The sequence below is a fragment of the Bolinopsis microptera genome, chromosome 11 (genome assembly GCF_026151205.1).
Source record: "Bolinopsis microptera isolate Bmic1 chromosome 11, MBARI_Bmic_1.0, whole genome shotgun sequence".
In the NCBI taxonomy this organism is placed as follows: Eukaryota; Metazoa; Ctenophora; class Tentaculata; order Lobata; family Bolinopsidae; genus Bolinopsis; species Bolinopsis microptera.
The window spans coordinates 3571679-3584323 of record NC_087082.1 but is presented as its reverse complement, the minus strand read 5'-3'; the positions used below and the strand labels follow the sequence as shown (position 1 = coordinate 3584323).

General features: G+C 34.7%; 2 protein-coding genes across 2 annotated transcripts in view; both read left to right on the top strand.

Annotated features, from left to right (window-relative positions):
* LOC134823753 (THO complex subunit 2-like) overlaps nt 1–12645 on the top strand; it is a 54731-nt gene that overhangs the window by 19135 nt on the left and 22951 nt on the right.
* LOC134823255 (non-structural maintenance of chromosomes element 1 homolog) lies at nt 8676–12213 on the top strand. Its single transcript, XM_063834651.1, has 4 exons — nt 8676–8689; nt 9526–9664; nt 9836–9950; nt 11621–12213. The coding sequence occupies exons 1-4, from the start codon at nt 8676–8678 to the stop codon at nt 12211–12213; spliced, it is 861 nt and encodes a 286-aa protein (XP_063690721.1).

Sequence of the window (12645 nt, the reverse complement as noted above, 5' to 3'; positions counted from 1 at the left end):
ATACAAATCAACAGGATTATAAAACATAAAAATAAAAACCGCTTTGTCGGCAAATGCCAGGGCCCTAACAATCCACTCCAAAAAATTCAAAACAGGACCCAGAAGCTTGTAAGCCACTGGTCAAAAACAAAGTGAAATCTAATTAAATAAAGATTTTGTTCAAAAATCAAATAAAATCAAAATTACGCGACCAAAATTCAAAAACTCTCATAAATGTGAAAATCTTAGTATCAATCAATATCCATGATCAGAATAAATGAGGAAAAACGCGAAAATCACATACATTACTGTATTACAACAGATGTCAAAAATTGTTATTAACAGAGATCCAATGTGTCCATAATAAAATAATAAAGTTCAACTAGCTTCCCAATCAAAAGGTAGTCAAGACAGGGTAACTAGAGTAGTAGGCAGTAACTTAGTAGTCATAGCAGAGTAGGGATAAATTTGCTATCAGTGAGAAAGATGAGGGAATAGTCAGCATCAGGATGCAGAGAGTTTTCCCGTATGCGTCCATGCTTTAGGCGTAGTGTCAAAGTTGTGACTTCCAGTAAGATCAGGTAATCTGGTGATCTTAAACCCGAGCATCTCGAACCCCGTTTGACTCTTCTCACCCGGTGTCGCACAATACATGTACTGTGCGACACCAAGTGAGAAAAGCTGCTGAAATAAGGTTACGGAAAATGGTGGGGTTATCAAACCCCCACATAGTAAAGAAACGGGGCGTTTAATGAGGGGGAAGTGTTGGAGCTATGCCCCTCAGGGGGTAATTTAAGATTCAAAATAGAACATTAAGCAAGGTAAAACAGCTAAAAACGCAGCTCAAATGATCACACACACTGAATAAGAATTGTCACAAATTGAACATGAACATGCACATGCAGTCGGAATTACCCAGCTTGAATAAGAATCTAAAAAATGTCCAATTTGAACATGTAAATGTACATGCAGTCACATGCCAAAATATCAAAAACATGCAATATGGTAACAACATGCATGGTGTTAACGTGTAACTGAGTATGACTCGGGGTTCTTAGATGCAGTGACAAAAAATGTTTGCGCATCAAGATTGGATGGTTCCCATGTGTTATTTGAACCATTAGATTGGTACATGAGAATGAACTGCTTAATATTGTTCTTGAAGGATGAAATTGTGGTGATATTTCTAGTGAGATAACTTGAGTTGTTAACAGCATTCCAGATTCTGGGAACAGCGTATAACATGTTGTGCATATTATCTTTATAATACACTCTAGGACAAATAAGCCGTTTATCATTAACAGCTGAAGTTTGAAAGTGTTTTCTTAGTAACGTTGGGTAACCACCAGCATGCACTACCTGAAATCCCTCAGTGAGAATAAATTTATGATAAAGTCCATACACGGTAAGCACTTTGTTTTCACTGAAAACACGCTTCGTATTTCCTTGCTGATGTTTGTTAACTCTGCGAATCCCGAACACATTTCTTAATGCCTTTTTTTGATTGATAAAAAGTTTATTCAACTTATTAGTTGCTGTGCTGCTTCCCCAAACCGTGATCCCATAGGAAAGATGCGACTGTACGAGTGCATTAAAAATAGCAATTCTTAACATTTTAGGGGCGGTTTTACGAAGTTGATAAAGCACACCATTAACTTTGGAAACCTTCTTCCCGATATAGTTTATATGATCTGACCAATTTAGCGACTCCTCAATAAACACCCCCAGAAACTTGATACATTTAACTCGCTGTAAATTGTAGCCATCATAGGTCAAAGTATAATTATCAGCCTCAAAATTAGGCTTCGAGCGAGTTGTTCTGAAGAGCATGAATTTAGATTTAGTAAGGTTAATATGAAGGTAGTTGGCATCAATATAAGATTTAAGATTGCAAAGAAGTGCGTTCGCTTTTTCAAAAGCACCACCCAGAGTTTCATTTGTAATAAACGTATTGCAGTCGTCTGCAAATAAGACGAACAAGTTTCTATCTGCACAATTGCTCGTACAGACTGCAGTATTGTCACAAGTACATTGACAAGATGTTACGTCATTTATATACAGAATAAAAAGTAGTGGACCCAGGACAGAGCCTTGGGGGACGCCACAAGTTATAGGGAGACAATCGGAAAAAGTGTCCTGATCAAAATGAACATATTGAGATCTTCCTGTAAGATAGCTTGCAAGAAGTTCATTAGCCTTCCCTCTAATTCCGTAATGATACAGCTTTTGAAGTAAAATAGAATGTTTGATAGTATCAAAAGCTTTAGAGTAATGTATACAAAAATATGGGATGGCTTCCTCTCCATTTGAGACGACAGGTTCATCTTAGCTCATATATGTACCGTATAATCAATGAAACATGTCCAAAGCATTTTATCGGGAAATTCTCGTATATTTCTGGTGGATCACGTGAGGCAGAAAACTGCAATCTTTATACTCCTAAATCAAGATCTCACAAGGAGTTTAACTATCTAGGAACTAAGGCCTGGAACATATTACCAAAGTCCCTTAGAGAGTGTGACGACGTTAAGAAATTTTCTAAGTTATACAAAGAAACTCTTATGAATATGTTGCTAACTGATGAGAATTACCAAGGGGATAACTCTTACGATAAATTCATGATCCCACCCAACACTAGCCAATGTATCTAGGCAGTTATGTTATTTCGGTTAAGTTATCTCAGTACATAAGTGAATCCAATCTATCCCCTGCAATCAAAGTATTTCCATGCCTATTAAGCTATTGCAGGAAATTAGGAACATCAGTGGAAAGGTGCACTGTCAATCATTATTGCTCCATACCTCCAGTCCTCCTGTTATGTGCAATTCTCACTGTATGCTCCTCATTTGTATCAATTATATTGATGCTACATTGTTATTGAATATGAAATAATTTTCAACCGTATTAATTTATTAACTTATTGTAAATAGCAAGTTTGACAAAGGGATTACGTTTATTTTACCCGGAGTTCGTTTAAGTTTAGTATTGTAAATAGTTAATTTGACGAAGGGAATACGTCTATTTTACCCTGAGTTATGTTTTAGTTCAATCTTGACACAATTTTAAAATTATAATTTAATTATTTTATATATATGTATTGTCCATAACTAGGGTGGCCTGCTAACAGAACCATGATCTGCCTTGATTCATCCTTCAGCACAGAGAAAAGCTCCTTTTTTTATACATTATGATTACAGAGGATCTGATATTTAGATATATATTGCTGTGCTGTAAAAATTGACTTTATTTATTATTTATTTATTATTTATTTATTAAATAGCGATGTTTATAATATACAAGTATATGATTTTACTACTCTTTATACCAGATTAGACTTGATTGAAGTAGAGAATATGATTAATGAAGTTGTTGATTTAATATTTTCAGACCGTAATAGATATATTTGTATTTCTAAAAGAGACAGTAATACATGTTTCTTTTCCAATAAAACCTATGATTCTCATGCCTGCTTTAGTCAAGATGACCTAAAAGAGGCTGTTAAATTTATTATTTATAACACTTATGTCGTCTTCGGTGGGATTGTATTCATACAAACCAAGGGTATTCCTATGGGTGGAAATTCAAGTTCCCCTATAGCTGATCTCACTGTTGGCAAAAAGGAATTTAATTATATGAAACGTTTACTTCAGGAAAAGAAAATGGGATTAGCAAAGATATTATCCAATAATAAACGATATGTTGACGATTTATCTATTATTAACTACCTTTACTTTCATAAATTGATTAAAGATATTTATCCTAATTCATTGGAGATGGAGCGAGCTGGTTCCAATAATAAAATCATTAACTACCTTGATTTAAATATTAATATTTCCACAGAAGGACTAGAAATATCAGTGTATAACAAAACTGATGATTTTAATTTTCATGTTGTATCCCTTACATTTCCTCACAGTAACATCCCAACCGAGGTTGGCTACAACGTTTTTTCAAGTCAAGTTCTTAGATATGGTAATGTTTGCACTAGATTGGATATCTTTACCTCCCATCTTCACAAAATATTCAAAATTCTAATTGATAGAGGATATAGCCGTGATAGACTGATTAAAGGCATTAAACGTTGTCTGAGGAAATATGATAACGTTTTCAGGAAGTTCGGTATTCTAGATGACCGTAACATTATTAAAGAACTCCCCTGATATCTTTTGATTTATTGAAACACGGGTACTAACTCTGCTAAACTGAACAAATTCTGAAACTTAGGTGAATAAGTGTACAACGTGCTAAACCGAAGTTCAGACTGACCAGTGAAAATGGGCGAGCGTACCAAGTGTCATTTTAATTAGAAGTTTTAGTCAGTGATTTATTATTGAAGCTTGTAATTACAATATCTAATGCTCCTATAAATACTTTAATTAATTGTTTGTCCCGTTATTCTTTTTCCTTCCTCTTTTCCTTGTCATCCCCTTTAGTTTTAAGATTCTTGCTATAAATGGCTACAGCTAACACTATTAATGCTAAGTACCAAACAACAAGTGGGAGGTGGATCGTTGGTACCATTAAATCGATTTAACACCGCAATTCCAGTCGCAAGCCTGGGACCACTACTAGCATAGTCACAACATCTACAAAGCTGCCATATAGCCTGACTGACAATTTTCTCGACTGACTGACAATGTTTCTTCTTTTTCCCCATTTAGAATACAAAGATTAGTACATTTTAGCTTATGATTAATATTATATTTTTACCTATAGTTTACTTAGATTTATTTATTTATTTATCTATAAAGATAGCTAAAGTGTGATTTTTCTGATCCAGACTTTTTAAAATGTTGCAGATAGACGTGTTAAGTGCCTGTATGGTCGAACGCCCACTTCTGAATCCAAACTGACCCTCGTGGAGAACATTTTCCTTTGTAAAAAACGAAATTAACCTTGACTGTATCAGCTTTTCAAAGATTTTGGAAAAAACTGGAAGTATAGAAATTGGTCGATAGTTTGAAACAGAGTTACGGTCACCACTTTTAAAAAGCGGTAAAACTTTGGCAATTTTAAGTTCCGAAGGAAATAATGAGTTGTTCATACAGTTGTTAAAAAGATGAGTAAGAATGGTGGAAAACTGATAATTAAATAACTTAAGAATTCTAGGAGAGAAATCTGATGACTTGTTGCTGTTAAGTTTACGAATAATCTCACTAATCTCAGAAAATACTATGGGTTTAAGAAAGATAGTGTTTGTAACAGGAGAATGTAGAAAGTCACGAAAATCAGGGACCAGGACTGGGTTAGAATTATCATCATACTTCTTCTCGTTAAGTTTATCAGCGATAGAAGTGAAATACTTGTTAAAGTGGGTACAGATAACACGACGTTCACGTATAAGTTGACCGTTCTCAGAGATGTAATCTGGAAATGTTAGTTTGTTTTACATCTTATCTCGTTGATAATTTGCCAGCATTTTTTGATATTGCCAGAAGCACGGGTGAATTTATCACGAAAATAACAACTTTTTCGAAATCTTATAATATCACGTAGTTTTGCGCGATATGACTTATAAACAGTCATGGCTATGGTTTCATTCGGAGAACCTCTCGAATTAACCCATGCATTATACAGCGTATTTTTGGTCATACAGGACTTGGCAATAGCTATTGTAATCCAAGGTTTGAAGTAGTGATTACGCTTACTACTATTCAAGTCAATTTCTTCCACAATATGTTCAAAATACAATTGTTTGAATGTAGTGAAGAAATCTGTAAAGCAAGATTGCGCTGATACAGCTGAGTTTACTGAATCTGGGTTGTTGGCAATCAAATTAGTAAAGTTAGCAAAATAAGAATTAAACTCAACACCAAACTTTTCATAATTTTCAGGGGAAACATTGTGAAGTAAAAAGGGTTTAGTGCCATTATCACCCCCAGAGTTATTGTCAGCGTACGAATTAAGATTGAGTGGAACTGAGAGTACTAAAGGTCTGTGATTGGAAATAGAATTATCTATAACATATGTACTCGTGTCCTCAGTAAAATAATTCGACCAGATCTGATCAATTAAAGTAGTTGCTCCACGAAATGTGTGAGTCTTCCTGCTAACTAGCGGAGACATACCGAAATTAAAAAAGAGTTCACAATAACGCGACACTGACGAATCAGTTTCATGATTAAAACAGTTAAAATTAAAGTCCCCGAGTACAATGCACGGACCATGCGCGTACTTTTCAATGATATTGTTAAGCTTGGTGAAAAATTCATCATTAGCAGATTTATTGAATCGATACAAAACGATTAAAAAACATTTGCCAACATCAGTTACAAAAGACCCACCCAAACATTCAAAATAACTGTTACGGATATCTAGGTCACGGCTACGTTTAAAGGAACAACTGTCACGAAAGAAAATCGAGATACCTGAGCCTTTCCTTTTACCTTCGATAGCAAATAAATGTTCAGCAGAAAAACCGGTGATATTATAATCATGAGGCACACCTTCATGTAAATTAGTTTCAACAAAGCAATAAAACTGAAAATCAATACCTTTAAATATCAGTTGTTGATTAAGAAATTCGGTAAAATTAGTTTGAAAACCATCGATGTTGTGATAATACAAATTAGTGTGTTTACTAGTAAAGGAACGTGCATTTGATAACGATTTTACAGTGTCAGGTTTTGGTGTAATACAAGCACAGTCGTTCAAAATAGCCGAAGCAACTGAAAAAGTTGAACAAAACTCTTCAACTTCATCCTGATCGAAATCAAACTTGTCTTGATCAAAGTCCTGGTTATAAGGGTTAAAGAATAAGCTGCTATCGGTACAATCAGTATTGTTAGGAGAATGATTCTCGCATTTGTTACAAATAGAAGAGATACAGCTAGCATGGGCTGCATTCAAACAGATAGTACAGTGAGTAATTTTATCACGCCTTTGTGAGATTATTCTACTACATTGAACACAAAACATTTGGTTTGAATTATCAACATTTGAATCAGTGGTATCATCAAAAAATGGAAACATCTCTCTGCAACAGAGAGGACAATACCAATCGTCATATCTACGAATCTCCGATGCGGAGTAATTGTCAATCTTAAAACATCTGCTATGATAAATTCTGCCGTCAAGTGAGCAGACAACTACCGAATCATGAAGATAAACGTGCTTTGAGCAAACGTAACAATTTTCACGTTTTACCTCGTTGGTTTTAAGGGATATTGAATGTGACATAGTATCGAAAGCAAGTCCCTAACCATGTTAACGTACACTTGAGTAATGGAAACTTTATTTTAAAACATGTTTTGCATAAACTGTCTATTTAATTCAACTTTTCTTTTTTCTTTTTTTTTTTTTTTACGACTTTTTTACCAATGTATTTTTTTCTTTTTCTTTTTTTTTGTCTTTTTCTTTTCTTTTCTTTTTATAAATTATTGAAGCGAAATTATAAGGTTTAACCTTAAAACCCCACAATTTGCTGAAATAGCTCGAACCTTGTCGATCAGAAATAAGATTTTCATATTTAAGTTTTTCAGCGATGAAAAGATAAAATGTCAGATTAGATATCAACTTAATGGGAAAAGATGGTGAAAATGGTGATTAAACGGGCAGTAAAGTAGATAAGGTTGTTCAACAATAGACAGAGGGTGAAAAACTAAATGATTAAATGATGATAAAATGTAGATAAAAACTCACAATAATACGACCAGCGCGGGAAAACAAGACATCGGGTGACGCAATAAAAGCTAGTGACGTAATCAAGCGGTCAATAACGTGTGGTATAGTTAGCACCGTAATAATCTAAAAATCGTAGTTTAAACCGTATTAGACAGTTCCAAGCGGTAAACTATAGAGATCAAAACTGTATTAGTGAATCAAATGGTTAGCTGATAGAACCATGGAGAATTAAGAAAATATCGAAATCTGACTAGTTTAGGTTTAGAGATTGAAATTGCTTCTTGAAATCATCAAAGCAGAAGATACTCTTGATGACGGTTTGATTGCTATCTTTCAGTTTTACGACTAAACCAGCAGACTGCGATCTCCAGTGGATCCAACGAACCTTGTTCTTACCTAGACTAGACTCAACTAGACCAGATATTTGGGTCTTGAGATCAGAATAGAACTTAGTTAACGATTGATAAAGTCTGACATCACGTGGCTTATCAGCTGATGAGTCAAAGTTTGAGAAGTTTTGCATAATTTTATCCTTCAAATTACTGTTATAGAAACAAACGGTGACCGACGGAGGGGTTTTATTATTAGATCGGGTAGAACGACCCTCTTGCGACTGTGTTTTACCACTGCCATTACGATGTACGGCAGATAAATCTGTCGGCTTAACCGGGGTACCTGACACCGTAGAAAGAGTTTTACAAACATTATCAGCAAGCTTACTGTGTGTATTATTTGATTCAGATGCATCAACCTTTAATCCAACAACAACACACGTATTTCGTCGACTATACTGCTCAGTTTTGGCAGTACGGATAAAACTTTCCTGCTGAGTGATAGACGAAATAACAAGGTCGGTCTTAACCTCGATAAGCTGCGTAATCACAGTATTTAAAATAAATTTAAGTTCTATAAGCGCTGGATCAGTAATTTGGAGACTGTCCAGGCGAGGACCAAGTGAGTTCAGAGTGGCTAGTTTACCGGCCAGTATAGTTTCCATTATACAGTATTAAAGGGACTTGAGTATGAATTTACGAAATAATCTTGGAAATAATCTTAGAAATCCACTAGGGAATATGAATATTGACAAGTAAGATAAGGCGAAGTACTAAAAACTTAAAAAGATAAGAGAGCTCAAAGATTAGACGCGTAATGAAAATATGATTTTTACAACTATTACATTAAATCGATTTAACACCGCAATTCCAGTCGCAAGCCTGGGACCACTACTAGCATAGTCACAACATCTACAAAGCTGCCATATAGCCTGACTGACAATTTTCTCGACTGACTGACAATGTTTCTTCTTTTTCCCCATTTAGAATACAAAGATTAGTACATTTTAGCTTATGATAAATATTATATTTTTACCTATAGTTTACTTAGATTGATAGCAATCGATCATTTTCGTTACCAGAGTGCTGTGCTCTTCCAATTGGGTCACATATAATTTTATTGAATGTATCATTTTTCACTATCATTATCAGATGGTTGCTGTCAGGATCAAAAACATTCAGTGTTAAAAGAAAGGAACTGTAACAATATTCCGATTTAGCTAGCTGCAAATTATGTTCCTGTCAATTGGGTAACTAAAGTCATACTTAATCTCACAACTTACCTTCAACCCAGAAGTCAGAATATGACATGAAAAGGCAAATTGTTGTACGATTACACAACACATTTTCTAAGCAAATACCTTCTGCTGCTAAATTGCCAGATGATACTGAACTAAGAAAAGACTGTGATTACGTAAGCCCAGCTGACAGAGTATCGAATATCAGACGAATCAGGTATTGTATTGTGAATTTTTGAATCTGATGAAATTAAAGATCTAATAATTTATTTAAATTTATTTAGAAGTATTTGCATTCATTGATTTAATTTACCACTATGTGTTTGTCAATCAGCTGTATATCACTCTATCAGGTATGGTAAGAGACAAGATGAGACAGCAGAGGAAATGTCATTGAGACTGTACGCTACAGAGCTGCATGAGTGGAATCACAGGCACTGGCAAAAACAGAACTTTTCTTATTCTAGCATAAAGCAGCGATTGCTTGATGAGGTTCGTTGAAGTACACACAAGTGGACTGTGATAGGAAATCTTCTAGATTTTCTATGTACAGTAATTATAAATCTGTAGCCATCACATATTATGACTTACTTAAAACCTAATGTATTTTTTACAATATTATTTGAATTTTGTCACTGCAAAAACATATATCTAATACACCAGATTGAAGAAAACGACATAGAAGATGAACAAGAGATTGAGCGAATCATGGAGGAATTCTACAGGACATATCTCTTGTCAAATAAAGACAACTTTAACACATACACAGAAGAATGGCGTAAAGCAAATATAAAACTAATATATATGTCTCTTCGTGCTAAGAAATCCAGGGTTTCAAAATCTGTCAGAGATATATTTTCTAGATGAAATGAATGAAGATTGAAGAGCAAGCTCTTGAAAATTTTGCCAAGTGGGCATTATAAAATTGAAAATATGAAAGGTGGGACCTACCTCCAATTTAATCCTAAATTTTGCTTGGTTGTGCAAAGATACAAGAGCTAACTAAATTGTTTTTATAATGAATATGAAAGTTTGTACATGTCTATGTATTTATTTGTATTACTCAATTAAAAATAAAATAAAATCTGTGAACTTCTTCAAGTCAGTTTTATTATAAAATCAAAACAAGATCTTTCATAACCTCTGAAGTAAGTTTTAATTGGTTTAGGTGATGGCTCAGCACCAGTCAGCTGCAATCCAAGTTTCCTGCTGGACCAAGGTGAAAACTGGTGCCATGATGGGCGCTGCACTGGGTTGTGGAGTGGGACTCATGTTTGGTAGCTTTGTTGGTATCAGGTTAGCTGAAAATTCACTGAATACCTGTTTTTCTAAAGATAAATAAACTAGTGTTTTATAACAGTCATAGTTATGGTGAAGATATTCACTATTGAGTGTACCAATCTGAAGCTTCATGAAATCCCGATAAGAATAAGCCTTTATATTTAATTTTATTTAAATTCTACTTCTTACTATTATATATATTGATATCCTGAAATGTAATAGCAGATCTTGTTCAGGGGTGGTCTAAGAGGCAAGAAACTTATCAATGAGTTGGGCTCAACAATGTTGCAATCAGGAGGCACCTTTGGGACGTTCCTCGCTATTGGATCAGCAATCAGATGCTAAAATTTTCAAAAAATTCAGACAAGTCAAAATCGATTTGATTACTCCTGCTAAATGTATGTCACAAAAACTGTTCAATGATTTTCAAGGGAACTTAGGCTTCTAAATTTTGTAAATGTCTTCTATTAATTTATTTATAGTCAGGTTTTTGAACTTTAGTTTCACTTTCTCCGATGTCTCCAATCTTTAAGCGAAAGAGTGCTGGAAATATATTTTTGAATACCAGTATACCGTAAGATAACAATTTCCCAGAATGCTTCTAAGAAGTATCATATATAACTAAATGAAGTATTTATGGGTATACATTATAGAATTGTACAAGAGTCAAAACCCGGTCAAAGTAGCACCCTCCAATTACATGATCAATGACACATTCACATGTCAAACTTTTCAATCATAAATTAACACGTGATTTTTCCAAATTCTACTGATGCTTGATTTCACCTGTTTGACATTGTCAGTAAGCAGGCACATTACATCCAGTATTATAATAACTGAATAATAAAAAATACGCAAATTTGAAGACTTTTATCCCACCAATAGTAAACAATGACAAGACTAGACATGGAGCACCACATGTTCCTTCAAACCCTAGCTGCAAGGAGGATAGTATCCGAGAGAGAAGCACACGAACTATTGATCAAGTGTTTCGAACTTGCAGGTTACATAGGGTTAGGTTTTGTTGTTGAAATGAAACTTCAGTTATGCCACTGTCTGTTTCTTACTGTATGAAGATCTTTAAGATTTTTACTCCCATATTTCATTTAATTTGCACATTTATAGTTTAAAACTCTATATTTTGATTGAAATGACTAAATCTCACAGGTTTGAACAACCCCAACACCCAGACTCAACTACAAGACCACATAACCAGAATAAACTCACAACTATCAGCTTTGTTTCTGGAGATAAGAAAAGGAACCTGCGAGAACAGCGGCACTAAATATTACTGCTTTGTTAACAACCAAGAGGACGAGATCTCTAAACTCTGCTCCAACTATGCACCCCTAGACTTTGCGTACTTCCGTAAAATAATCGAACAGATGATATTATCGGATGAGGGCTGTGTCCAGAGCACAGATTCTCTGACTCTATGTAATAGTCTTCCTGAACAGAAAAAGATGACCTATGTCCACGCCAAGGCTCTGTTGCGTGGGTGGTGCAGTGAGCGGTGGCTTATTGAGGACCGCAGTAATAATTCATTCTTGCTAGGTCCCCGGGCACTCATTGAGCTAGGACAGTACATTCAGTCAGCTTATGGTGAGCATGTAACGAGCTGTAGCTTGTGTAGAACTATCTGCATCTACGGAACACGGTGTGAAGATTGTAATACCAAGTTCCACTTCCACTGTAAGACGAAACTTGCAGCAAGTTTGGATCAGCTGAGGTGTCCAAGCTGCAAAGCTGAGTGGTCGTAAAGTGTGAGAGTGGTGCTCGTTAAGGTATGCAGATAACGTGACAGGGTGTTACATTTTTAGATTTTTAAACTTTTGATTTATTTCAAATTTGTTATTTTGTTTACTTCACAATGGGTGATAAAGAAAGCAGAAAGTTTTTTATTGACCATTTTAAAAGTTTTCTATAATCACTACCATTTGTTATTTGTAAGACCCCTTACCCAGGCCATGCATGTCGACATTTTTATCGACGTTATTTTAACATTTTTTGACGTGAAAATAATAATTTTTAATTCAGTTTAATTGTACTAGGTGTAAATGATCAGTACCTTTAATTGTTTTGAAGTTTTGTTGGTTTAATTAGCAACTCATGTAAGGTTCATTAGTCTTTATTTCATTTGTTATCACCATAAAAGAGGCGGATTGGTTTCATTATATATAATAGTTATCTAT